General features: G+C 28.8%; 3 protein-coding genes across 5 annotated transcripts; 2 read left to right on the top strand and 1 right to left on the bottom strand.

The window, feature by feature from the left end:
- Window positions 1-1,290: 1,290 nt before the first annotated feature.
- LOC111684841 lies at window positions 1,291-16,997 on the bottom strand. 3 transcript variants are annotated; one of them, XM_046952333.1, is made up of 7 exons: window positions 16,849-16,997; window positions 12,195-12,763; window positions 8,074-8,197; window positions 7,853-7,938; window positions 2,081-2,239; window positions 1,878-1,958; window positions 1,291-1,724 (listed from the first exon to the last, which is right to left on the bottom strand). In XM_046952333.1, exons 2-7 carry the CDS (start codon window positions 12,267-12,269, stop codon window positions 1,512-1,514), a joined length of 738 nt encoding a protein of 245 aa, XP_046808289.1. In that variant the 5' UTR covers window positions 12,270-12,763; window positions 16,849-16,997; the 3' UTR covers window positions 1,291-1,511. The 3 variants fall into 3 exon arrangements, with proteins under 3 accessions (XP_046808289.1, XP_046808291.1, XP_046808290.1); XM_046952335.1 differs by having other exon boundaries at window positions 12,195-12,661; window positions 16,849-16,996; XM_046952334.1 differs by lacking the exon at window positions 16,849-16,997 and adding an exon at window positions 14,541-14,589.
- On the top strand, window positions 14,485-15,844 carry LOC111686263 (lipid droplet-associated hydrolase). Its single transcript, XM_023448615.2, has 2 exons — window positions 14,485-14,903; window positions 14,973-15,844. The coding sequence occupies exons 1-2, from the start codon at window positions 14,702-14,704 to the stop codon at window positions 15,719-15,721; spliced, it is 951 nt and encodes a 316-aa protein (XP_023304383.2). The 5' UTR covers window positions 14,485-14,701; the 3' UTR covers window positions 15,722-15,844.
- A 3,029-nt stretch (window positions 16,998-20,026) lies between the features above and the next one.
- LOC111686268 (rhodanese domain-containing protein CG4456-like) lies at window positions 20,027-22,753 on the top strand. The gene is made up of 3 exons (XM_023448620.2): window positions 20,027-20,290; window positions 20,721-20,880; window positions 22,560-22,753. Exons 1-3 carry the CDS (start codon window positions 20,092-20,094, stop codon window positions 22,615-22,617), a joined length of 417 nt encoding a protein of 138 aa, XP_023304388.2. The 5' UTR covers window positions 20,027-20,091; the 3' UTR covers window positions 22,618-22,753.
- The last annotated feature ends 3,985 nt before the right edge of the window (window positions 22,754-26,738 follow it).

Raw genomic sequence — 26,738 nt, forward strand, 5'->3', positions numbered from 1 at the left:
AGCCGAAGAAGAAAGCCAAATATCCATGGCGTTTTACGAATGCTATGTATTTGGGGGGTTCTCTATTTATGTATTTTTGGATCTGATCTGGCCATAGGAACAAAACAGTTTTGAACGACCTAATTCAACTGAAGATGTTAGTTGTTAGTTAGCTGGTTGGTCAGTTAGTTAGGTAGTTAGTTAGTTAGTTAGTTAGTTAGGTAGTTAGGTAGTTAGGTAATTAGTTAGTTAGTTAGTTAAAACGAGGGAGGGCAGATTGTCCACCATCTGGGATTATTACATTCCTTACGGACCAAAAACAGAAAAAAACAAACATGGAAAATAATAAGATACAAATTACGCTGCAGCGCTCAAATAACCCAGTACCGGCGGCTAGTGTTGATCTACTCGCGAGCCACGTGATGTCGTCATCCTGCAATCGTGAGCAAAATATTACTACGGAGGTGGGATCGTTAGCCTCCGTGGCGGACAATGCGTCAAGTGTACGCAAAAACATTGGGGGGAGAGAAAAGGATGTGCTCGGAAAGAGCTCTGAGTTACCTAAGCCTTTAAATCTTGGTGAGGATTCCGACTCTGAATCCGCAGATGATAATAACAACACCATTATAGCCAATGCCGAAAAGGATAAAGTAAAGCAAATGGTGAAACAATGTGTTTGCTGGAACACAGATGATGAAGTTGAAAAAGATGCTTCAGGAAATAATAGTAAGTCAATCTCACGACACTTCAATGGAAAAACACGGACTCCCTCACAAGGTCTGAGGCAAAGAATATCATGTCTCCCGAGGAGTTGACAACTTAAAAAAAAGCTCCCCGTCTTATAATACACTGTCGAAGCCAGGCCACACTTCACTTAATGGAACCTCAAGTCAGAATCCTGCGAGTAGTGGTGACAACGCCAAGCTAGATATTCCGAAGACAACCACGTCGGCGAGATCAAGCTCGAAGATAAGGGTATCTCGAAAGAGGTTCCGAAAAACGACAAGGGAAAAGCTAGGCAGTGAAAAACAAAAGGAGCCGCCATCCTACGCTAAAGTTTCCAGAAGAAGACCCCGGGACGATCTTTGCTATGAAGTATACGATGCCGGTAACTTGACAGGCAAAAGTCCAATACAAGAACAGAATAAAATAGAAGTCCTGGTCAGCATTAAGATAGTGGACCACGCTTTCAAAGGGCAAACAACTAAAATTTTGTCATCCCACGCTATAAATTCCAAATATACACTAAACTGGTTCTTTCAAAATGATTATTTTTAACATTAATCCCTTTTATATATAAATACACGTGAATAACACTGCAAGCGTTTCAATTTATATTTTTATATTTATAATTATCAATAAAAAAAGAGAAAAACATATTTTTCTTCATTAATTATATTAAAGAATTAATATTTATATAATTATTTACAAGAATTTATAACAATTCCAAATAAATGTACAACACTTAACCAATACAACTACACTTAGTATTCATTCAAAAATCCAACATTATTTATTTGTTCATTCATTCGCTAAAGATGAGTTTCGGAAGCATCTTCTTCGGGAATGGGCGATATTATTGAACAGTGATGTGATGATGTTAGTGTTAGGAAGCGTGTTGTGGAATGTTGATGATGCGGATGATGATTCAATTGACATGTTTTCATTAAAATCGGTTTCTCTGTGACAGCAACAGTGTCGTTTAATTTATAGCCAACAGCATCTGATGTCACAACCGTTGTGCACTGTATGAAATAAAATGATAAATTTGTTTGGTTTTTTTTCATTCATTCATTTTTTTTTTTTTTTGTTTTGTTTTCTGTCAAAAATTTATCTTAATTTTAGTTTAAATAAATCTAGTTTATTAACACTAGACATTTATTACGATTATTACTAACATTCGTCTGTGGTATTGTACGATTTGCAACAATATCTTTGTATTCCTGATACTGCGATATGACACAGAGTAAACAATAGGTCTGTAAATAAATTATAAATCATAAATCAATTTTAATTTATTATTTTTATTGTTATTGTTAATGTTTTGTATTTGTTTTGATTGTTTGTGTATTTATGTATGTATATATTTATTTTTACTTACATTTAAACAAACAATAAATAAATCTATGGTAAATATAAAACCAACCACAGGATCAAAATTTGCTCTTTTACTGAAAATAAAATAAATTGCATAGAATAGTTCCACACAGACATCACCAATCATTAGCAGTATCCAGGGCAATAGATATTCTCGTTTATGCTGTAATGAAGATAAAGTGAAAATAAAATTAATTAAAAATTATTGGATTAGAGTTTGAACTTAGAAATAACAAACAATTTTCGTTACAACGTATGTAATTCCGAGCCATTCTTAAAATAAGCACATCGGTGCTGGGCGATAAGTAGGAGAACTATAGGCATGAAATGGGGTCTTAATCCTACTATGACACATTGGCTTTATGAAAGTGAAATTCGACCAATTCTAGCTTATGCTTCAATAATCTGGTGGACTGCTTTAGAAAAAAAGTGCAATATCAAACTACTACAGGGAGTTTAGCGTACATGCTGCTTGGGTATAAGTGGTGCCATGTGTACTACTTCAACCAAGGCTCTGTAAACGTTGCTAGATATTCCACCCATTGAAACATATTTAAGATATGAGGCGGCGCTTACAGCCGAACAGCTCTTTACTTTATGTGAACTGGCCAAAAGCGGTTATAGGACACGTCATCAATGTATACTGGACACATTGGAAGGTTATACACAATCATCGAATGTGCCTGATCGAATACCGTACACAGAATATGTCAGAAACTTTGTTATGCTGAATCCAGATAGAATGTTTTCGTCAAGCGGAACGTTAGGGCAAATGCCAGTAGGAATCCGTTGTTACACGGATGACTCTAAACTGGGGGATAACGTGGTACTGGGATTCTATATTGAAGATCCAGAAGCAGAAATATACCACCGTTTACCTAATCATAAAACAAGCTTCCAGGTAGAAGTACGAGCAATAACGGAATGCGTAAATTGGATTAGAATAAATTTTGCACCCACAGTGCTTCATATATTTACCGACAGCCAAAAGGCAATTAGGGCTATATCAGGAGATAGAACTAAATCTAAAACCGTATTGGATTGTAAAAAAGCTTTAACTGAATACTCTCCCCGAGGTAAGGTTCACATCATATGAGTACCAGCCTACTCGGGAGTAGTCGGTAACGAAAGAGCGAATGTAATATTTTTAAAGCCCAGATCGGCAATAAGCTTTGTTAAGAGCTTTCTTGCACTCTTAATTTTAGACGCATGTATGCATACACATGTATAAAAAACGCTAAAAACCAGTAAGAGAACTTATTTTTTACTCTCTGCCGATGTAGGCTTTAAAGGGAAGGGAGCTCGAGTCAGTTAACTTGACAAACGCAAAACCATTCGACGCAAATAAGCTGAACTAAAAATATGGGCGAGAGAATCACATATGACTTCTTGGAATAATGAAACAGTGGGTAGAAACACGAAAATCCTATGGGGTGACCCTGATGAGAGCAAGACGAAAAATCTCCTCAAAATGATAGTACGTATTCTGAGTGGACACACAGGATTACGAGCACATTTATGTAAAATTGGACGTGCGGATTCAGAGGTATGTAGAACATGCAGAGAGGACAGTGAAACTCTGGAGCACTTTCTTTGTCACTGTCTGGCATTTGTCGAAGTTAGATCCAAGTATCTTGGAAGTGATGTTATTCACGAAATAACATTCCTAACTAACACTGATTGGAATATTCTTAGGAATTACGTTCAGAATACTGAGTTTCTGTAAAATAAAACCTAACCTAACCTACAATTAATTATTTGTATTATGTTTTCAATTATTTTGCATTTAACTATAATATTTTTTAAAAAAATTCGGAAACAACAAAACATTCGTACAGTTTACGAAATTTTACGTTTATAATAGTCAGCGATTATTTTCAGTGTAGAGCAAAGGTTAAGACAAGTACTTATTTACATTTATTTATACGATTTTTTGTTGTTGTTGTTGAAATAAAAAAGGATAATACGATTGTTTGTTTTTATTTCAACAATTTACACTCCATTTGTATGTCCCTCTTAACATGTCTTAAACCTATGCTTTGGGGTAAAATAAGAATTTTAAGAAGTTATGTATCTTTGATAAAAGAAATACTATGTCTACATATGTATATATGTATGAATAGTGACATAAAATCAAATAAGGAAACAAGTTTATATTTATATTCATAAAAACTTTTTTTAATTTTATTGATTTTTCTTTAACACTACATCATGTTTATTTATAAATATGTATGTTTACACGAGAACTCTTCATGTGTAAATTACATGTAAATTACATATTCAGAAAGAAAACAAAAACTGAATAGTTTTTATGCAAAATTTTAAAAATTCGGTTATAGAAAAAGTTGAATAACAAAAGTCCTTTAAACTTAAAGTTTAATGTTAAAAATTAACAAAATTAATATAAATGTTACTACAGCATTTAACAGCTATGTGACGGTCAAACCTTCACCTACAAAGTACTTTTTTATTAACACAAAGAATACCTAGGAAAAACTTAACTTACTCGTTAAGCAGGCAAGTAATATTGCAACAAAATGAAAGTACTTACCCAGCAAACACTGGTAATAGCTTACCTAACAACATGCCTTTCAATATCAACTAGATTACATACATAGAAGTAGTCTAATAAGGTCTTACTAATGTGTTATATAAATACTTTCTAATGCGATTTACAATGATTACTTGTAATCGTTTGTGGTAAGTACTTGCCTCCAATGACATCACCGTGTTAAAATAATGACTTAACATGCTATTGTATAAGTAAATTTTAGCATTTTAACCCCTTACATGGCAATGAAAGTTATTACTTTATGATCAACTACTTAATTTTGCTTGACGTGTTACAAAGTAAAGAACGGATAGTTTTGCAGGAAGTTATCTCAAGCATGAGAAGGAGACAACTGCCTGCAGAAAAAACTTTTGGCGAGGAAGTGTAATTCTTTGTTATTGCTCATCATAACCTCACTTGTTATAGTTATTCCTATCTTGTACAATCGCGTCAAAATGACTTGTCTAAGTATGCATACCATATTTGGGATATATCTTCCATAATTATGAGACACCTGTTTCGTAAAGGGGGAAACGGAAAATTTAATGTTATTCAAACTTAAGAAACTAATTTTTATAAAATTTGAGAAAAAGTTATCACACAAATTAAGTTATTGCATATTATTTTGGAATTCGGATACTAAGACCTATTAAAATAAAATTCCCGTAAATTGTTGAGTGCTTTTTGAAGCACAGTTTCTTTGAAACAAATGAATGCGGGTTTGAATTCTTTTTATCCTTTAAAAAAAAAAAAACTTTTAATCAATTTTTGAGTAAAATTAAGCGAAATCTGTGATCACTTCTACTAAAAACCGATATTTTGAGTGGAAACATAAAAATCCGTTTTTTGTGAAAACTATAAGAGATACAGGAAAAACAAGCGATACCATGATCTCTTCATACCAAAAACATGTTTTTTAACAGAAAACATAAAAGTACGCTTTTCTCCAAAACTAACGAAATCTGTGATCATTTTTATTTCCTATCCAAAACCGATATTTTAAGGAAAAGATAAAGATCCACAAAATCTTTGATCACTTTTATTTCCTACGGATATTTAAAGTGAAAACATAAAAGATATAGCAAAAACAAATGATCACTTTTATTTCCACCAAAAACCGTAAAAATATAAGATTCAGTTTTTCTCAAAAATTGTAAGATTTACAACAAATTTACCGATATTTTGACTGAAAACATAAAACTTTGTTTTTCTCGAAAACTATAAGAGATACAGCAAAAACAATCGGAATCTATGATCACTTTTATTTTCCACCAAAAACCGATATTTTGAGCGAAAACATAAAAGTTATAAATACGTCAACAAAAACTTATTTCTTGGGTAAAAACATAAAAGTCTCGAAAACTATAAGATAGTCAAAATCAGCTAAGTCAAAATCAGCTGACATTCCACGCGTCAAGGCATTCTACGCTTTTGGGCTTGTAACATTTAGCATGTAAATACATTGATTCTACTTTTTTGACAGAATAGCATAGAATGCGAGAAAACGTAAAACGCGTGGTGTTGACTTTCAGCTTTAGACGATCACATCCATTCTCTTCTGCACAAAATTTTGACAGATCATATTACTTGTGTGCTCCTGTAAATTTGAAAGGTGTGGTCGTGTAAAGTTGCAATTAAATAAATTGCAACAACCTTTTATTATTTTAAGTATGTTTTTTTAATATTTCAAATTTACAACGCATATTATTTACTTACGATTTTAATTATTATATTTTTATAAAGTTGCAACACTATAATGTACATAGTTTATAATGTATATAGTTTATAATTACTTAACTTTCAGGAATAACTTCATAAAATATGCTAATAATTACAGCTATTAAATGTGGATTTTTAATGCCAAAGTTATTTTAATAAATTTAATCGCCTTTAATACTTTTTGTTTATACTCGCGCATACGAATAGAAAAAACACTTAAAAAGCTTCAAAGAAATATATATGTATGTATGTACGTACTCTAATTACACACAAATGTTGTAGGAAACTATAGTTGCGATCAGAAAATTATATTATTATTAAACATAAACATTATTTAAAAAAATAATTTCCCTTAACTTAACATTATAAATATGTTTGCCAAAGAAGCATTCCATAAACTTGTTATTTCTCAAAAGTTTTATATATTTTTCGAATATAGACATTGTTTCCTTTCTATGGATGTACATATGTATGTATAATACATACATATATGTTTGGCTTTTTCAATAAACATTCATTAGACATTTTCTATAGAAAAATGTTGTTATTTATACGAAAACATTTAAAATTTTAACATTAAGTTTTTAGCAGATATAGTTAATGTTCGGCTATTCTGCAGAGTAAATTTAAATTAATGTGAAACCTTTTAAAACATGTTAAAATGCTAATATTTTTCGGAAATATTGTCTAGTTGTTAAAGGTTAACCAAATCGCTAAACAAGTTAGTTAGTTAGTTAGTTAGTTAGTTAGTTAGTTAGTTAGTTTGTTAGTTGGTAGGTTAGTTCATTAGTTAGTTAGTTAGTTAGTTTGTTAGTTAGTTGGTAGGTTAGTTAGTTAGTTAGCTAGTAAGATAGTTAGTTGGTTTGTTGGTTCATTAGTTAGCTAGTTAGTTAGTTAGCTACTTAGTTAGTTAGTTATTTAGTTGGTTAGTTAGTTTGTTAGTTAGTTAGTTAGTTAATTAGTTATTTAGTAAGTTTGTTACTTAGTTAGTTAGTTATTTAGTTAGTTAGTTAGCTAGTAAGATAGTTAGTTAGTTAGAGGTTCTCATTTCTAGCTCTGTTTTTGAACCTTCGTGAGAAGGGATATATATAAAGTATAAATATTTTAGAGCCTTATAGGCAGCAAAGTCCATTAAGTTAAGTGAATTACATATGTGGATTAGGGTTCTATAGTCGAGTTTTTCCGACTATTTTAGAGTTTTTGACTTTTTTTAAACTTTTTTCAAATTTTCTACTATTTTTGACTTGTTTCTACAATTTTCGAGTTTTCGACTTTTTACGACTTTTCGACTTTTTTCAACACATCGACCTTTTTCGACTTTATTCGACTTTTATTAACAAAGTCGACTTTTCGACATTTTTCACAGACGATAGTCGAGTTATCGACTTTTTTGGACAAAATAGTCGACTACGACTTTTTTCGACAAAAGTCGATTATTCGAATGGAACTGTACTTCATTTCACAATGGAACTTTAGTCTAAATTATGTAAACGTCATTAAACTTACCCTTTTTAAACCATACAATAATATTATCGATGAGGCTACTAGTCCCATAGAACATATAAATACAATTATGTTAAATATCACATGAGCTGTTGAAAAATATAAAAAAATTATTATTATTATTAATTTATTAACTCAGAAAACATAAAAAATCACAACATTATGTTCATAAAAAAGTAAAATACATAATAAACTAAATAAGAAAGAAGTAAAATGTCTCATACTTTCTGTTATATCGCCCTTTTCAATAATGGTCTCTCCTTTGGGTGTGCGACGACGGCCCACCAAATAATCCCACTCATCTTTTACATAAATGAGTAGTATTAAGCTGGAGAAGGCAAAATATATCTGCAATGAAAAATAAATAATTGTGGAAATTTATTGGTACTTATGCATGTATTTGTGTGTGTGTATATACATATGTATACTAGGACAACGAAGAAGATGATAACGATAATGATGATTATGCATCATGGACTACAAATATTAATAAAGACTTATTAAGGTACTAGGGTTTGTGTAGGGAAATATAAAAATTTTCAATGAATAAGGATGTACTTAATACACATATACATACATATGTATGTATATATTGAAATAAATGACACATCGTTATGGATTTATTATAAATGCATATTTATACAAATTGAATGGCTATTTATGATAAAATTTATTTATTTATGCAAATTTTAGGAAAATTATTTATAAAAATATTAATAGAGCTACATTTTTGAGTAATTTTCAATCACAGTTTTTAATTAAACAAAAATACATTTTGTGTATTGTTATATTTTATTAAATTGATCAATTGATATTTAAATAATTTATTAAATATGTAAATTACATTTTTATGTTTTAAAAAAAGTTTTTTAATTCGGCGTAAATTGGGCCTATTTCTAGATTGTTTTTCCGACTATAGTTTAGTTATAGTCAAGGTTTACAGTCAAGGCTATAAATTGGTTTATATTCAAGAATATAAATTATTCTATATTCAAGACTATAGCTTGGTCTATAGTCAAGACTATAGCTTGGTCTATAGTCAAGACTATAGATTGGTCTATAGTCAAGACTATTGATTGGCCTATAGTCAAGACTATAGTCAAAATTGGTCTGTAGTCAAGACTATAGTCAAAATTGATCTATAGTCAAGACTATAGATTTCCATAGTCAAGACTATAGTCAAAATTGGTCTATAGTCAAAACTGTAGATTGATCTATAGTCAAGACTAGAGATTGGCCTATAGTCAAGACTATTGAATTGTCTATAGTCAAGACTATAAAATTGTCTATAGTCAAGACTATAGAATTGTCTATAGTCAAGACTATAGAATTGTCTATAGTGAAGACTATAGAATTGTATATAGTCAAGACTATAGATTGGACTCTAGTCAAGATTATATTTTGGTCTATAGTCAAGATTGGTTTATAGTCAAGACTATAGATTGGTCTATAGTCAAGACTATAGATTGGTCTATAGTCAAGACTATAGATTGGTCTATAGTCAAGACTATAGATTGGTCTATAGTCAAGAATATAGATTGGTCTATAGTCAAGACTATAGATTGGTCTATAGACAAGACTATAGATTGGTCTATAGTCAAGACTATAGATTGGTCTATAGTCAAGACTATAGATTGGTCTATAGTCAAGACTATAGATTGGTCTATAGTCAAGACTATAGATTGGTCTATAGTCAAGACTATAGATTGGTCTATAGTCAAGACTATAGATTGGTCTATAGTCAACACTATAGATTGGTCTATAGTCAATACTATAGATTGGTCTATAGTCAAGATTAAGCTATAGATTTGTCTATAGTCAAGACTATAGATTTGTCTATAGTCAAGACTATAGATTTGTCTATAGTCAAGACTATAGATTGGTATATAATCAAGATTATCGATAGTTCTATAGTCAAGACTATAGATTGGTCTATAATCAAGATTATCGATAGGTCTATAGTCAAGACTATAGATTGGTATATAGTCAAGACTAAAGATAGGTCAATAGTCAATATTATACACATGGTCTACACACAAGATTGGTCTACAGTCAATACTGTAGATTGGTCTATAATCAAGACAATGGATCGGTCTATTGTCAAGACTATAGATTTGTCTATAGTCAAGACTATGGATTGGTCTATAGTCGACTCTACAGATTGGGTTATAGTCACTAAACCATTGTATATTACAGATTATGGATTGGTCTTTATTCTGTAATCAAAACTAGGAACTGATCTATAGTCAGACTATAAACTAGTTTCTAGTTAAGACTATAATCTATATTATTATCTAAATGTTATCTAAATGATGAAAAACAATGTTACAAATATAATTCTAATTCTAATTCTGTAAAATTGCAAGAAATTCGGCCTCTAATTGGCCTATGTTTATATATAAGAAAATTTTTCGGTATTAGTTTTAAATTCTGAAATATTATTTCTCGATGAAACTCTAATAACGTGAAAAATTTTATTGGAAAATATAAATATTTCAGTTTATCAAACTGATGTGTTGTATGCTAAAATAAAATCATTTTTTTTTTTATATACACTTTCAGTACAAAAAAAAATTTATAGAAAACTAAAACCAATAGATTTCTGATAGAAACATTTTTTGTTACATAAACACATCGTAAAAGGTTTCATTACTGAAACGTGTTTGATTTTGTAGCAAAAAACTAACATGTATGTATGTATGTATATTGGTAATAAAAGAAAATTAAATAAAGTTTTTTCTATCCTTTAATAAAAACTAACTAGAACATGTGCTTTAAATATATATATTCAGTTTTGACGAATCTTTTATAAATATCGTCAAAACTCTTAATGGTTTAGTGTTACATTAGAACAGCGATCTTTAATTCAAGATTTATAGCAGTTCAATCTTTAAGGTCACAAAGTTCATATAATTAGGGGAAATATTTGTTCGAAAAATACGATTTATGGTTATGTTTTTGAATTACTGATAGATTGACATTTCTTTCTAAATATTGATATTATTTTGATTGAAAACTACTTATATATTTTAGCCTATATAGTCCAAACAGCTCTACTAATATTGACACTCAGTCAGTTTTTCTATATATTTTATAATATAAAATTCTTCAGTTTTTCTATATATTTTATAATATAAAATTCTTCTAGAAAATATGATTTTCAATTGAAGTCGTTAATGCTTTTGACCACACATATTCTTTTACGTAGTTATACGTATGTTTTATTTTACAAAAAAAAATTTTTGTATGAAAACAGGCTTTAATATACATACGTACATATGAAGATGATACATGAATTTTTGATGTGCGTAACAAAATGGCAAACCACATTAAAATGGTGGTTTATTGCGCAAAACCATCAATGTTTTCCGATAGTGAATTGAAATAACAAAAAATCAATCAAATTCTTGTGTTAAAAATATATTCATATAGAAGATTAGTTTGGCCACGTTTGTATGGAGAAAAAATAAAGCACTGATGTTCTCAGAGAAATTAATTTTTAGATATCATTTCCAGTTATTTTGTGCTAGGTTTAATATTTGATAAGCTGAGTCAAAGGTTTTAAATAACTCAAGACATATCTAGATTTTAATATTCGCGGAAATTTCAACAACTTCCATTTTGAGCCACCTTAATACATGAAATAAACTATTATAAAACGGAAACTATTAATATATTTTATGGGTCATATAAAATATGTTCCATTACGCAGTTTTTTGCAGGCATGGAAAATTTAGTACCTTAGTACTTTTTGATATCGTAAAATAACGCAGCACAGACCTTTCTTCTATTTCTGACTTATAAATGTCTATAGTCTAGTCTATAGTCTAGTCTAGGCTATACTCTAGTCTATAGTCTAGGCTATAGTCCAGTCTACAGTCTAGGCTATAGTCTAGTATATAGACTATTCTATATTCTAGTCTGTAGAATAGTCTATAGACTATTCTACATTCTAGTCTATAGTCCAGTCAATAGTCCAGTCTATAGTTTATTCTAGAGTCTATTCTATAGTCTAGTTTAGAGTATATAGTCTAGTCTACAGTCTAGTCTATAGTCTAGTCTATAGTCTAGTCTATAGTCTAGTCTATAGTCTAGTCTATAGTCTAGTCTATAGTCTAGTCTAGTCTATAGTCTAGTCTATAGTCTAGTCTATAGTCTAGTCTATAGTCTAGTCTATAGTCTAGTCTATAGTCTAGTCTATAGTCTAGTCTATAGTTTAGTCTATAGTCTAGTCTATAGACTAGTCTGGTCTATATTATATTTTATAGTGTAGTTTATGAATCCACCATCTATTTTGTTTGCGGTTATAAAAAGGAGGACAAAATTGTGTAACATTCGCACTTACCATCGTATAAATGGCACAGGCAACACTTCCATTCCAGACATTCTTGAAAAAGCAACAGGATTTCATAATGACCATTTTTTACTTTTTTTTCAATTATTTACATCATTAATTCCACATTTAAACACTCACTAGGCAACAGATTAATTAATACATTCACATTTTTTTCTCGAAATATTTATTTTTTATTTTGTTGATGATATTTCTTTTACAATTTTTTTCTTGAGTATTTTCGTTTCAATTTTTAATTCATTTTATGAAATAACAAATAATTTGCATTTGTTGACATTGTAACCAATTATGATGCACGTGTACGTATGTGCACTATATTACTAACACACATTGGTACATATTAATTTATTTTTATTTCTGCTGTACTTATGTACTTCTACTTTTCTTCAGCATACACACGTTTACTGAACTACTTTAAGTTAAATATTTATATCCATTATTTGAAATCATTTGAGATGCTGAAAACGCCACAGTTTAAATTGTACTAACTGGTTTCCGTAAGAACGTTGTATTAAACAGAGTAGTAAGTTTAAGTATCTTCCTGCCATGAGCTGCTCTTACTGCTTTTAAAAATTTATGAATGAAAAGCTTAGCGCATGCTAAGTAGAAAAGCTTTTTTTGCTTCGTATTTTAAAATTCGTATATTCCCGGCTTTTTTGACCTAAATGTTTGTTTTGCGCGTAAACACCGCAAATGTTGCGTTTAAATACTAATTTGTTTTTTTTAACCACTACTAAATACTATGAGTACTACGAGAGGAATTACAAGGGTTTTCAGAATGGGATTTTTAAACAAGGTATTTATTTATTATGAAAAAAATACAAAATCGATGTTAAAACTATTTCAATAACAAATTCGATGTTGTACAAATTTTTATAGAAAAATTCTGTTATATTGTTTCTATAAAAATAATCACTTTCTATAGAAAAATTTAATGTTACACTTTTTTTCTATAGAAAAAATTTTCTTAGAGAAAACATTCGATGTTATACTTTTATCTATAGAAAAAATCGATGTTTCACTTTTTTCTTTAGCAAAAATTCGTTGTTATCCTTTTTTCTATAGCAAAAATTCGATGTTATACTTTTTTCTATAGAAAAAACTTGATGTTATACTTTTTTCTATAGAAAAAAATCGATATTTTACTTTCTTTTATAGAAAAAACTTGATCTTATACTCTTTTCTATATAAAAAATTATATTTTTATTATACTTTTTCAAAAAAAATAATTAGGCTTTTTTCTATAGAAAAAAATCGATGTCATACATTTATCTATAGAAAAATATCTATGTTATAAAAAAATCGATTTTTCACTTTTTTCTATAGAGAAAAATCAATGTTATACTTTTTTTTATAAAAAAGCTCGATGTCATACCTACTTTTTTCTACAGAAAAAATTAATACTTTTTTCTATTGAAAATATCTATACTTTTTTCTATAGATAAAAATTCAATATTCAAATTTTTTATAGAAAACTTTCGATATACAATTTTTTTCTATTAAAAATTTTCGATATTAAAACTTTTTTATAGAAAAATTTTTATACCATAATTTTTTCTATAGAATATTTTCCATATTAATGTTGTTTGTTTAGACAAATTTCGATATTATTATATTTTCTACAAAAGATTTTGATTTTTATATTTTTTTTGTAGAAATTTTAAATTTTTATTTGAAAAAATTGGACATTTAGTATTTTTTTCTATAGAAAAATTTCGTATAGTTTTTTCTATACAAAATTTTCGATCTTAACATTTTTTCTATAAAAAAATTTTATATTGCCGATTTTTTTATAGAAATATTTCAGTATTGTAATCTTTTCTATAGAAATTATAAATTTTCTATAGAAAAATTTCAATTTTTTATAATTTTTCCATAGAAAATTGTCAATGTATTTTCTATAGAAGAATTTTGATGATAAAACATTTTTAATGAAAAATTTCCATACTTATATATTTTAAAGAATTTTTTTTTTTTAATTTTTTTAGAAAATCTGAATATAATTAAAATACTTATTTAAAAAAAAATAAAAAAAATAATATTGATTATAAAAATATAAAACTTTTTTAATAAAATTAAATATTAGAAATTTCAAATGAATTTATTTTTGTATTTCTTATTTAATTCGTTTTGTTTTTAAAAAAGAATGTCCATATTACCCACTGTACAAAACAACATTTACTAAATTTCACAATTACTCGCAAATTATTAACTGGGTATGCAAAATATACTCGAGATCTGGCATCGCTAATTTAATAATTAAAAACAAGCAGCTGTTTAAAACTTTCAACTTTCTAAAAGAAGAAAAAAAATGTTAGTAATACAACTACAACCTACCACAAATTAGACAAACAACTTATTAATTACACACGGTAACCGTATATCGACGACTAAATCATAAAATTTGTACATCGTCACCATCACACCACAATATTTTAGCGATATTTATTGAATATTGAAAGGGTGAAAGGTCGTTTCGGGAAAAAGATAACAGTACAATGATGAAAGAGGCTTTTGTTAACATCTGTAATGTACCAACACATATTTTTACATGGGGCGGCTGGATTGAAGAGTCGATGGAAGATGTTAAAGAAGTGGCCATTTGTATAACGGGAAATCCGGGCTTGCCGGGATTTTATACAGAATTTTGTGGAGAATTACACAAGAGATTGGATGAGAAAATGCCTGTATGGGTGATTGGTAAGTGGAAGTCTTTTGAGGAAAACAATACAATATTAAGGTTTTCGTTTTGTTTGTGTTTATTTGCAGGACATTTGGGTCATGATGATCCTCCAGAATCCAGTTTAAGAGAAGTTCCCCAATTAAAGGGTAATGAAGAAATCTTCGATTTAGAGGGACAAATACGCCATAAAATTGAATTCATTGAAAAATATGTACCTTCCGGTGTTAAGATCCACCTAATGGGTCACTCTATTGGTGCCTGGATGATTTTACAAATGCTGCAAAATGATTCAGTGCGTAAACGTGTCAAGAAATGTTATTTACTCTTTCCCACCGTTGAACGTATGATTGAGTCACCCAACGGCTGGATATTCACTAAAATCGCCTTGCCATTATATTCCGTTTTCGGTTTCCTAATCACTTTATTCAATCGCTTGCCCGAATTATTAAGAATATTCCTAATACAAATCTATTTTTGGTTTTCCAATATACCCAACTATTTCATTGGCACCGCTTTGAAATACACCAAGGCTTCGGTTTGTGAAAAAGTCGTTTTTCTAGCGGAAGACGAAATGGCTCGAGTCAGAGGCTTGCAAAAGGATATAGTGCGCGCCTATTTGGATTTATTGAAATTCTATTATGGCACCACAGATGGCTGGGTGCCGGTTAAGTACTATAATCAAATTAAGGAGCAATTTCCCGAAATTGATGCTGTATTGGATACTAAGAAAATTGATCATGCCTTTGTTCTGCGCCACTCTAAGCCCATGGCCTCTATAGTCGGTGATATGATTATAGAAAATTCTGAAATTTTAGGTTTCAAAAAGAATCTTTAATCAGCCATTTGATCTCTTTTTTTTGTATTATTTTCATTTGTATGTTGGATTACAAAATCATAATTATTTATATAAAAAAAGCATTTAAATAAAGTAAACGCATATATTAAATATAAAGTGAAATGAAAGATCGTATGTTTTTTTTTCTTTTGCAAAAGTTCTTATCTATTTGAATGCATTAGTAGTATAAATGGAAACGAGTCGTCACCTTTAATACAAAGTTTATAATTGCATTTAGCACAATTTCAAATAGATATTTTTATTAAATGATTATTGATAAATTTTTGCACTTTAAACTCATAAATTATTTTAAGTTGAATAATTATTTATTGTGGAATTATTGCAATATTAATCACAGTCAATTTTATCTTTAATAATTGTAAATATAGTTTTTTTTTATTTAGACTTTAAAATAAGATTACTAAATAATTTATTATTGCCAACTTCCCAAGAAACTTCATACGAATCGTTTCTTTTAAATTATGTTTTATTGAATGCATCAATTATGTTTTATTGAATCCATGTTACTCGATTTTCTTTGTCTTGATTAAATCTATTTAAATTAATACGGCTCTCAACAAATATCATTAACTGAACTTCAACTAAAAGTCAGCTAACGACTAAAATCTATTGGATTCCATTCGGATGTATACAAATCAGTTGGATTAAGTTCTACAATAACGTTATTCTATAAACTTTAATATGAACTTTTTATACTGACTAGTTTATTAACTTATATGCAACCATTCTACAGGCTAGTTAGTAAAGCTAGTGAATCTATTTACTAGTCGACTAACTATTATATGAACTAGTTTATGATCTTGGCCAGGATGCACTACATGATCTTGACTAATAACTAATCTTTATTCTTGTCTACTTACTAATCCTTCCAAAAGTCTATTGAATAATGTACTACCAATGAAAGTTTGTAATTTAAAGAGCATAATATTTCCTGCAAAGGTTACAGCAGTATTATCGAAATAAAAAAGTACAATAGTAATGAGTTTTCATGCCTGCCAGAGATATTGACACTTTAGAACAGAACTCTGTTCTACTATGGAAACAAGATTTTCCAAAGAACAACTTATTCCAATCAATATAAGGTAATATATGCATGTTATTGTTACCAATTAATCAACAAAACAATTCGCTTAGAAAATCCAAGGAATTGGAACCTTTTCAGAACAAATATTAAACATTAACAAAGATTTATGTCCATGAAATATAGTTTGTGTTAGAAAATCATTAGAATCCATAAAAAAATCACAAATTTAAAGAATAACTTATAAAATAGCATTGAATTGAATATAAACCAGTGTACACTTAATAAGGTAGCCTCGTCGCTACAACAAATACAACAATACAAAAACAACAGGCGATTTGTTATTGTAGAATAATCCCATCTGTCAAAAAAAAAGCTGTGTGTGTAGAATGAAAAAGCAACAAATAAACACAATAAAAATATGAGTTTTTAGCAATTATTTAAATTTTTAACTATTAATATTAATATATTATATTAATTAAACGTGGAATGTCTGAAAATCATAACTATATCTATTGGGAAGACCAATTTTCCGAATTAAACGTGTTTTTTGTGAAAAGTGATTGGTCGTGTTAAAAATAGTTGAAACTGATTTGGAACGTATGCCGGAGCTAAAGATTTTCTTTTTTTATCAAGAGAGAAGGATAACAAAGACATTTAATCACGATTGACCTAGAAAACTCCTTTAAAACCATAATTTTCTTCACTTTTTAAAATTTTTACACCTTTTGCGATTTTTTTCTATGTAAACAAACAGGAATTTTGACAAATAAGATTGTAAAAGCTGATGATCAGCTGTGCGGACGAGGCTACCTTATTAAGTGTACACTGATATAAACAAAGAAATATAAACATAAATAAAACAAATTGACAGTTCACAAAACAGCTGTGTGACATTGATGTAAATTTAGCGATTTTTTACTCTAGCGAGTTTAAAAGACACCTGAAAAAACTCTACTTTGTTTTAAACACAATGTAGAATAAATATATATTAAATAAATTCATAACATACAAAGCTTGGAAAGAATGAATTCAATTTAAAATTAATTCCCTTATATTTTTAATTCGGTTTTAATTTTTTTAATGTACCATTCTTTAAAATCATTATCTGAATTTAAATTCTAAAGCTGAATACCTTGGCCTTACATTCCATTAAATTAATTCCTAAGCATTACATAGGACCATGTTGCGGATCATTTACTCCGATAACAATTCAAAATAATTATGTATTTAAATAACTATTTTATTCATAAATATGTGTTAAATATTGACGTGATGACAATCAAAGCTCTTAAATTAAAAAAAAAAAAACTAATATTATTGTATTTTATCGTATTTTTATGTCATTTAAATTTTAAATTACGTGCTCATCCATTATCTAAACGCAACATTTTGTTTACTCACTGTCTAATGAAAAACTAATATTATATTGTTATAAAAAATGGGTTTAACTAGGCCCGGCTAATTAGGGAGGTTTGTATGAATGGAAACTTTATTCAAAGTGATTAAGTGCATTCATTTGCAAATAATAATTGAAATATATAATATGATAGATAGATAGATAGATAGATAGATAGATAGATAGATAGATAGATAGATAGATAGATAGATAGATAAATAAATAAATAAATAAATAAATAAATAAATAAATAAATAGATAGATAGATAGATAGATAGATAGATAGATAGATAGATAGATAGATAGATAGATAGATAGATAGATAGATAGATAGATAGATAGATAGATAGATAGATAGATAGATAGATAGATAGATAGATATATAGATAGATAGATATATAGATATATAGATAGATAGATAGATAGATAGATAGATAGATAGATAGATAGATAGATAGATAGATAGATAGATAGATAGATAGATAGATAGATAGATAGATAGATAGATAGATAGATAGATAGATAGATAGATAGATAGATAGATAGATAGATAGATAGATTGATAGATAAATAGAGAGAGATAGATAGATAGATAGATAGATAGATAGATAGATAGATAGATAGATAGAAAGATGGTTAGATAGATGGTTAGATAGATAGATAGATAGATAGATAGATAGATAGATAGATAGATAGATAGATAGATAGATAGATAGATAGAAAGATAGATAGATAGATAGATAGATAGATAGATAGATAGATAGATAGATAGATAGATAGATAGATAGATAGATAGATAGATAGATAGATATCATACATTCATATTTTACACAATTCATATATTACACAATCACATAAAAAATGGGTCGAATTGCCAAAAACGAAATAAATCACATCTGATATTTTTCGCACATTTGATCGAGTAAAATTGAAAGTATTCGATATCGAACAAGACTTCTAAAGCATTTTAGTAAAATTTGTACATTGCAAAAAAAAAAACGATATAAAATCAAAAGTACTTACTAAATCCCAAATCCTGCTTAAGCTAATTTAACTATCAGTGTAGGGTATTAACAGTTCATTGAATTAATTTAAAATTTTTAAATAATTTCACGTTTATCAAAAAGTTTAACCCTGAAAATTTTTACAAATTGGCTATTATTGTCTACTTATTCATATTAATCAGACCCTTTTGTTAATTGAAATAGTCGTCGCAATTTCGTTAATAATTAATTAAATAAAGTTAGTATTATAAATATTAATGTTCCATATAACTACACACAATTTGTTGTGTGTATCTGAGGTGGGTTCGTGTCTGAATCCAAAATCAAACAAGTGACTAAAAATATATAATTCTACTGATTAGCCGAACAAGTGATATTAATCCGGATAACATTAATATATTCTCAATAGGAATTATGGTTTGATTTACACACTATATTCCTAGCTTTACTTGTCATCTGCAACCAAAATTATTAAGGAGTTTTAAGCACTTATTACAACTTTGGAACTATCAATATAGAATCCAAAGTGAAACCTTAACAAAATAATTTTAAACAAATATCATTCTCGTGATAACGATTATTTTTGCAAAAAAATTGCACTAGAATACTCATGCACAGATCTGTAATTTGATTTTTTTGTTAAAATATTTTCTATATAAATATTGCAATTTCAACTATACAGGTAAATATATACATTAGTGTGTGTATTTAATCTTAATTTAGGCGATTTAAAAATTCAATAGCTTTCAAATTACATGATTTTAATTTTGTCATGAAACACCTTTTTCCTTTCGGCGAATGATTTTAAAGCAAATTGAAACAAATTTTATATAAAATAGATTTCAAATAAAAAGATCAGCACAGATTGTAAACACGGATTGTTGGAGACAATACGAGAATATTTGGAATCATATTTTATTTAAAAATGCGATCATTCTTAATTGGTTGCCTGGTGATTTGTGCTGTTTTTCAAATCGCTGTAGCGGGCAATGAAAATGGGGATTTTGCTACGTATGAGGAAGTAAAGGATATACCAAATCATCCTGAAAAATTCTTAATTGAAGTGAGAAGTAAGGAGCTGGTGGATAAGGATGGTTCTATACCCGGCAGTATTAATATACCATGTAAGTAGTAGTAGTAGTAGCAGTTTTAAAATATTTTTTAACGTTGTTTACAGCTGTAAAATATATCACGAAATAATATTTTTTTGTAACAATTCCTTATTTTAAGAAGACATTCTAAAGTGTTAAGTTCAAAGATATATTTGTTCAATTCACGATCGTTGTTGTACGGTTGTATCGTAGTATGTCGTAATTTTTTATTATTGATTTGTTTTTGTTTCAAAAAATTTTTTTGAAAAATTTTTATGACATACAACGTTACAACGATACTTATCGATTGTAAATTGGACAATTATGATTGTGTAAATATATATTTTAAAACTAAATAAAAATATAGATTTTTAGAGGCCATGTTAATTTCTTTAAATATTTGATAGATATGACCACAATAGGCAGATTTATTTTATTAGAGAAATAAATAATTATATTTTAGTTACCGAATTAGAGGAGGCTTTAATGATGGATGATGGTGAATTTGCTTCAAAATATGGTGCTGAAAAACCACCCAAAGATGCTGTTGTTATATTTACTTGTTTGGGCGGTCAATATGCTCAAATGGGCGCTGATTTGGCTAAAAAGAATGGTTGGCAAAGGTAAGATATACATATTAAAGTTCATAATATAATAGGACTTAATATTGGCAGACAATTAAACATTTTTAATAACTTTTTATTCAGGATCATGTAATAGTAATCGTGAACTAGTATTGGATCTTTTGCGATCCTATGTATTTAAGACTTTTGTAAAGTTTATTTTTATGAGGCTTTTGTAGAGTTTATTTTTATATATGTATATTGAGACCCAAAATTTAGGACACTTATGTATTTTATGTGTCCTAAATTTTGTAATATAATACTTATTTTTAGTCCATAGACAAGTCAGCAGTCTATAGACTAGTCAATAGTCCGTCGACTAGTCCGTAAACTGAATATACTATGAACTAGTCAGTAGACTAAAGGCGGGTATTTGAGTTGGCAATAAAATGCCAATTAATAATCAAATTAGTTAATCTCAAAATAAATTGATTCTGATTTTCGATATTTTTGAGTACAATATTAAACATTGCAGTGTTGCCATACAAAACAACAGTAAACGTCACTGTTTGTTATCAAAACAATGCATGTTTTATAAAAAAGAAGAAGACAACTGTAAATGTAATATGAAAATTATATTGAAAACTCAAGTTAAGAACAAAAAATATATTTTGAAGACCCCATAATTTATTCTAATCGATAAATCAAACATTTTAATGTTTATTATGCGTTTGTGCTGAAGTTTGTAACACCCAAAAATATTGATTTAGCTATATCCGTCCGTCTGTCTGTGTGTCCATGTAAACCTTGTGCGCACGCTGCAGGTCGCAATTTTCAAGATAATTTGATGAAATTTGGCACATAACCTTCTTTTGGTTCAGGGACGAACGCTATTTAAAATGGTTGAAATCGGTCCATTATTTCTCCTAGCCCCCATACAACCGTACCCACCGAATGGGGCCTTTAGGCTCACAATATATTTTATAGAAATCATTTGACCCTAGCCCCCATACAAACTCCCCTTCAGAAAATGACTTGAAAGTCAAAATTAACTTATAATTAATACGATCAAAATCTACATAAATGAATATGAAGTAGAAGTAAATTCATTTACCAAAATTTTTAGGGATAGGCCCATATTTACCCCTTCTCCCCTATGAGCCATCTTGTAGAAAATCTTTTTTTGTCAACAATAAGTAAAAATTTTCACAATAAAACAAAAGAAATGCTTTATATAAAAAAAATCCACAGTTTTAAAATACTGACTGGTGTAGGGTATTATATGGTCGGCAATGTCCGACTATAAATTCATACTTGTTTTAATAAAAATTGTATTATTTTTTTTTTTTTTTTTTGCATCAGCTGTTTACACTTTTGCTCAAGTTTAAACTGCATCCCTTGGGCGCTTAAACTAGCAAATAAAATAAGCTGATTGACTATTCAAAAACAACAACAATTAATTTTAATCCTTCACCTAAAGATTTGACCTAATAGAAGTAATAAAATCGTGTATAGTTTAGACTTGACAATAGACTAGTCCGTTAAAAGGTTATAAGTCTATAGACTATTCAGTAGAATAGTCTGTAGGCAAGTCAAAAGAATAATTCGTGGGCTAGTTCCTTGACTGGTTCATTGGCGTAATTCAAACAAAATTAAACTTAGGATCCCATATAATATCTATATACATAAATTTCATTAAAAAAATTCTAACAAAATTTTCTTAAATTTTAATTTTTCAGAGCTAAACCCTATTTAGGATCATGGTTGGAATGGTCAAAAAGAGAAGGCTTACAATAAAGCATGAATATATGGGATACTTTAACCATCTTACGAAGTATAAATCAGAAACGTTAAAAATATATATAACAGATGAAATTTGAAATATAATTTATTTTATTATTAAATTAAAATCAATTACAATTAAAAAATAAATATGTGCATATTAATTTGTTATTATTTTTAATCAACGAAATAATATATTTTAAATTAAATTTCTACATTTCAATAATTAATTTGCTACATGTCAATAATTTCATACAAATAACTTTCATAAGTCCACAAGTAAACTATAGGACTGGCAATAGCCCAGAACTCTGATACATATATGGACTTTTTCTAAAAAAGTGTCTACACAGATGTACATTATCATTTAACGGGTTTGAATGGTTTATAACTTATTATTGATTCAACACAGACGAATTAAACAAAATACTAACACTCTTATTATCAGAATGTACTGAATATAAGGTGACATCACTAGCCCAGCTGATTATTGTTTACAATTTTTTATACATAGACTTGTATACCGGCTAAACCCGCACGTTTGTCAAACTCCATATAAAAAAACCTATGAATTTATAATCGGACATTGCCCTACACCAGTTAAAATTTTGATTTTTTTTTTAAATAAAGCATTTAATTTGTTTTATTGTGGAATATTTTTACTTATTGTTGACAAAAAAAGAGATTTTCTACAAGAGGGCTCATAGGGGAGAAGGGGTATATATGGACCTATCCTTAGAAATTTTGGTATATGAATTTACATCTACTTCAAAGTCATTTATGTAGATTTTTATCGTATTGTAATTAAATATAAGTTAAATTTGAACTTCAAGTCATTTTCTGAAGGGGAGTCTGTATGGGGGCTAGGGTCAAATGAGGCCCGATCACAATAAAAATTAGTATTGTGATTTATTGTTCTATGAAACTAATTTTTGCTGATTTTTGTTGACATTATAAAATATTTAACGTAATTATGAGCCTAAAGGCCCCCCGATTCGGGGGGTACGGTTGTATGAGGGCTAGGAGAAATAATGGACCGATTTCAACCATTTTCAATAGCGATCGTTCTTGAACCAAAAAAAGAGTATGTGCCAAATTTCATCAAATTGTCTTGAAAATTTCGACCTGTAGCGTGCGCAAAAAGTTTACATGGACACACAGACAGACGGACGGACAAAGCTAAATCGACTCAGAAAGTGATTCTGAGGCGATTGGTATACATTAAGGTGGGTCTAGGACCAATATTTTTGGGTGTTACAAACTTCAGCACAAACGCATAATACCCTCCCCACTATAGTGGTGTAGGGTATCAAAATCGTGCACATGCTCTCAAGTGCTGGTATCTTGTTAAGTATACCGTGACTCTTATTATTATTTTGATTCTCTTTACTTTATATGTCTGTATTTTGTATCTCGATAATACCGCTCACACTATCTCTTTAATACGTCTCTAATAAGTAAACAAAAATAAAATATAATTAGTGTAGCTATTAAATATTTGTTTATTTTCTCACTGTGCCAGACAGAATCTAATAAATGTTTCTGGAACAACAAAAAAGTGTGAGTAATTTTGTTTGACATTTGTGAAATTTGTTTTTAACGAGTATATTTTTATAAACAAGTACTAAGTATAATGAACTAACCTATCTCAACATACATATATACATTAATATGGATATATATATATATACGTTACAGACTACTAAATGGCTAAACCGATTTTCTGGAAATTTTCACAGCGTCTTCATGTTATCGGAGCCACTTTAGTGCCAATATGATTATTTACAATAAAAAATGGGCGGACTAGCATTAGGGGTCGTAGCACCTCCCATATAAATTAAAAACAAAAATTCGTTTATCTTTGAAACTATTACAATTAGAATCTTAAAATTTTGCACGAATAAATCCATGTAAAATTTTTGGGTAATAAATTGATGGACTGCCCATGAGGGGAGCGGCACCACGTTTATATGGGAAACTAATGTAACTAAATTCTTAAAATTTTGCACGAAGAAATTTAATATTCATCTGAACATTTTTCATTTGTGGGGGTAGTCTTGGAGGCCCCATTAGAAATTAATTAAAAAATTCGTATATCTGAGAAGCTATTAGATCTAGAATCTTTAGATTTTATTTGAAGAACTTTGAAATTCATATATGACATGCTTAAAAAAAAATTTACATTAAAGTTTAATTTTGGAAATGCTTAATGCATCATATTGATAATTTTGCGCAGATAAGTAAATATGTATGAACATTTGGTTTATTTAAAATTACTGATAAACACAGTTGTTTATATAATATGAGATGAGAGTTGTAATTTGTTTTGTTTTTGAAATATCCAGAATAAAATATTATACTGTTTTTGTAACTATCGAACTCTAACAATTGTACAATACAGAATTATGTTGTATATAGTATCTACTAAAGTGCAGTAACAGTGATTGTGAAAAAATCTTTGCTGCCAATCATAACTTTATGTTCTTAATGAAAAACAAAGTATTTAATTTGTTTTTTAACTTTATTCCGGAATATTTATACTTATTATTGACAAAAAAGTAAATTTTCCACAAGAGGGCTTATAGAAGAGTAGGTGTAAATATGGATCTATTCATATAAATGTTGGTAAATGAACTTACGTCTATTTCAAAATTGTTTATGTAGAATTTAATTGTGTTATTAGTGTTTATAAGAATTTTGACATTCAAATTTTCTAAGAAGATTTTGTAATGGTGCTGAATCGCTACTGTCATTTAAAGTTGTATTAAACTAAGACATTTGTTGACATAATAGAACATTTTAGCTAATTATGAGCCCAAAGGCTACATTTCTGGGGCACGGTTGTTTGGGGGCTAGAAAAAATTTACCAAATTTAAACATTTTCAATAGAGTTTTTTCTTGACCAAAAGAAGCTGTTTACTGAAAATCAGATTTTTGTCAGTCGTAATTCAGGTCTGAGCTGGGGAACAACTCTCGCGTCATCGCGATTATTTCTTAAACGCGTTCAGGCTTGTGTTTGTCTCGCTCGCACTGGTGTGGTGTATTACTTCATATAACTATTCAAAGTTATATGTTGTCTACATTAGCCTCGTGCTTTCGTATCACCTCAAGTGAGGTTATGTTTTATTGGTGGAGACCATTAAACCTCAACTGTTTATACCCTGGTGGAGACCATTAAGGGCGGGTTTCTTACTCATCAGTTAAACTAGGCTTAACTTGCTGTTAGATTAAACTCGGAACAAATTTAGGCAGACTTTAACCGATGATTGTGTTTTTCAGTTTTAGATTAAAGCTCAGTTAACTTTGTTAGTATTACCAAGTTTTCACTCAAAAACATAAACAATGAACAGCTGTTTTTTGCAAACAATACTTTTGTAAAACGGAAAATTTTGGAAAAATATTAAATAAACATTTAATATAACAATTAATAAAACAAAACAAATCAGAAAATTGCAATTTACTTAAAATATTATGTTTTTGTTCTTCCGAAATCATTGTTTTATTGTTTTTGTTAATTGTGTTTTTTCACTTATAACTTGAGTTTAATTGGCCAATTACACTCAGTTAAAGTAAGATAATAAGTAACTTTACTGATAACTGAAGAACACGAAACATATATTAAACCAGGTTTAACCAAAGAATGAAGATTATCTTTATCAGAAAAACTCGCCCTAAAACTCTTAAAATTTACTGGTGTAGTACCATTCAAAACTCAAATTTAACTTAAGTGTTTAAAGGTTTCCAGCTTCCTATATGATGATATAAGTCGACTTGGAGGATTCCCTTTAAACCAAATAATCAAAATAAATATCAGATTTTTGTGTGCTTAATCTGAAGTTAAGTGAATTTTCAAATATTAAGTGAACACATCAGCTGTTTTTGCGAAAATCAAGTGTTTTAGTGAAAAATGTTAGTTTAAAGTAAGTGTTAAGTGGAAAATTAGCCATTTTAGTCTAAAATCAGCTATTTAGAGAAAAAATCAGTTGTTTTAGTAAAAGTCATATGAAAATAAAATGTTTTGGTAAAAATCAGCTGTTAGTAAAATGTCTTTAAGATATCCCTTAACATTTTCTTTATTTAAAGTCGACAAGACATTTTTAATAAAAATGCTTTCGCATGACAAAAAAACGGGGGAT

Source organism: Lucilia cuprina, chromosome 5 (assembly GCF_022045245.1).
Source record: "Lucilia cuprina isolate Lc7/37 chromosome 5, ASM2204524v1, whole genome shotgun sequence".
Lineage (NCBI taxonomy): Eukaryota > Metazoa > Arthropoda > Insecta > Diptera > Calliphoridae > Lucilia > Lucilia cuprina.

Bases quoted from the DNA above. Each gene is read 5' to 3' on its own strand.
- LOC111684841 (XM_046952333.1), bottom strand. From the start codon at position 12,269: ATGGTCATTATGAAATCCTGTTGCTTTTTCAAGAATGTCTGGAATGGA. The intron at 2,240-7,852 runs GTAAGTTTAATG...TCTTCATTACAG, and splicing joins TATTGTATGGTTTAAAAAGG to CATAAACGAGAATATCTATT. The intron at 1,725-1,877 runs GTTAGTAATAAT...TATTTCATACAG, and splicing joins GTACAATACCACAGACGAAT to TGCACAACGGTTGTGACATC.
- LOC111686263 (XM_023448615.2), top strand. From the start codon at position 14,702: ATGATGAAAGAGGCTTTTGTTAACATCTGTAATGTACCAACACATATT. The intron at 14,904-14,972 runs GTAAGTGGAAGT...GTTTATTTGCAG, and splicing joins AATGCCTGTATGGGTGATTG to GACATTTGGGTCATGATGAT.
- LOC111686268 (XM_023448620.2), top strand. From the start codon at position 20,092: ATGCGATCATTCTTAATTGGTTGCCTGGTGATTTGTGCTGTTTTTCAA. The intron at 20,291-20,720 runs GTAAGTAGTAGT...ATTATATTTTAG, and splicing joins CGGCAGTATTAATATACCAT to TTACCGAATTAGAGGAGGCT. The intron at 20,881-22,559 runs GTAAGATATACA...TTAATTTTTCAG, and splicing joins AAAAAGAATGGTTGGCAAAG to AGCTAAACCCTATTTAGGAT.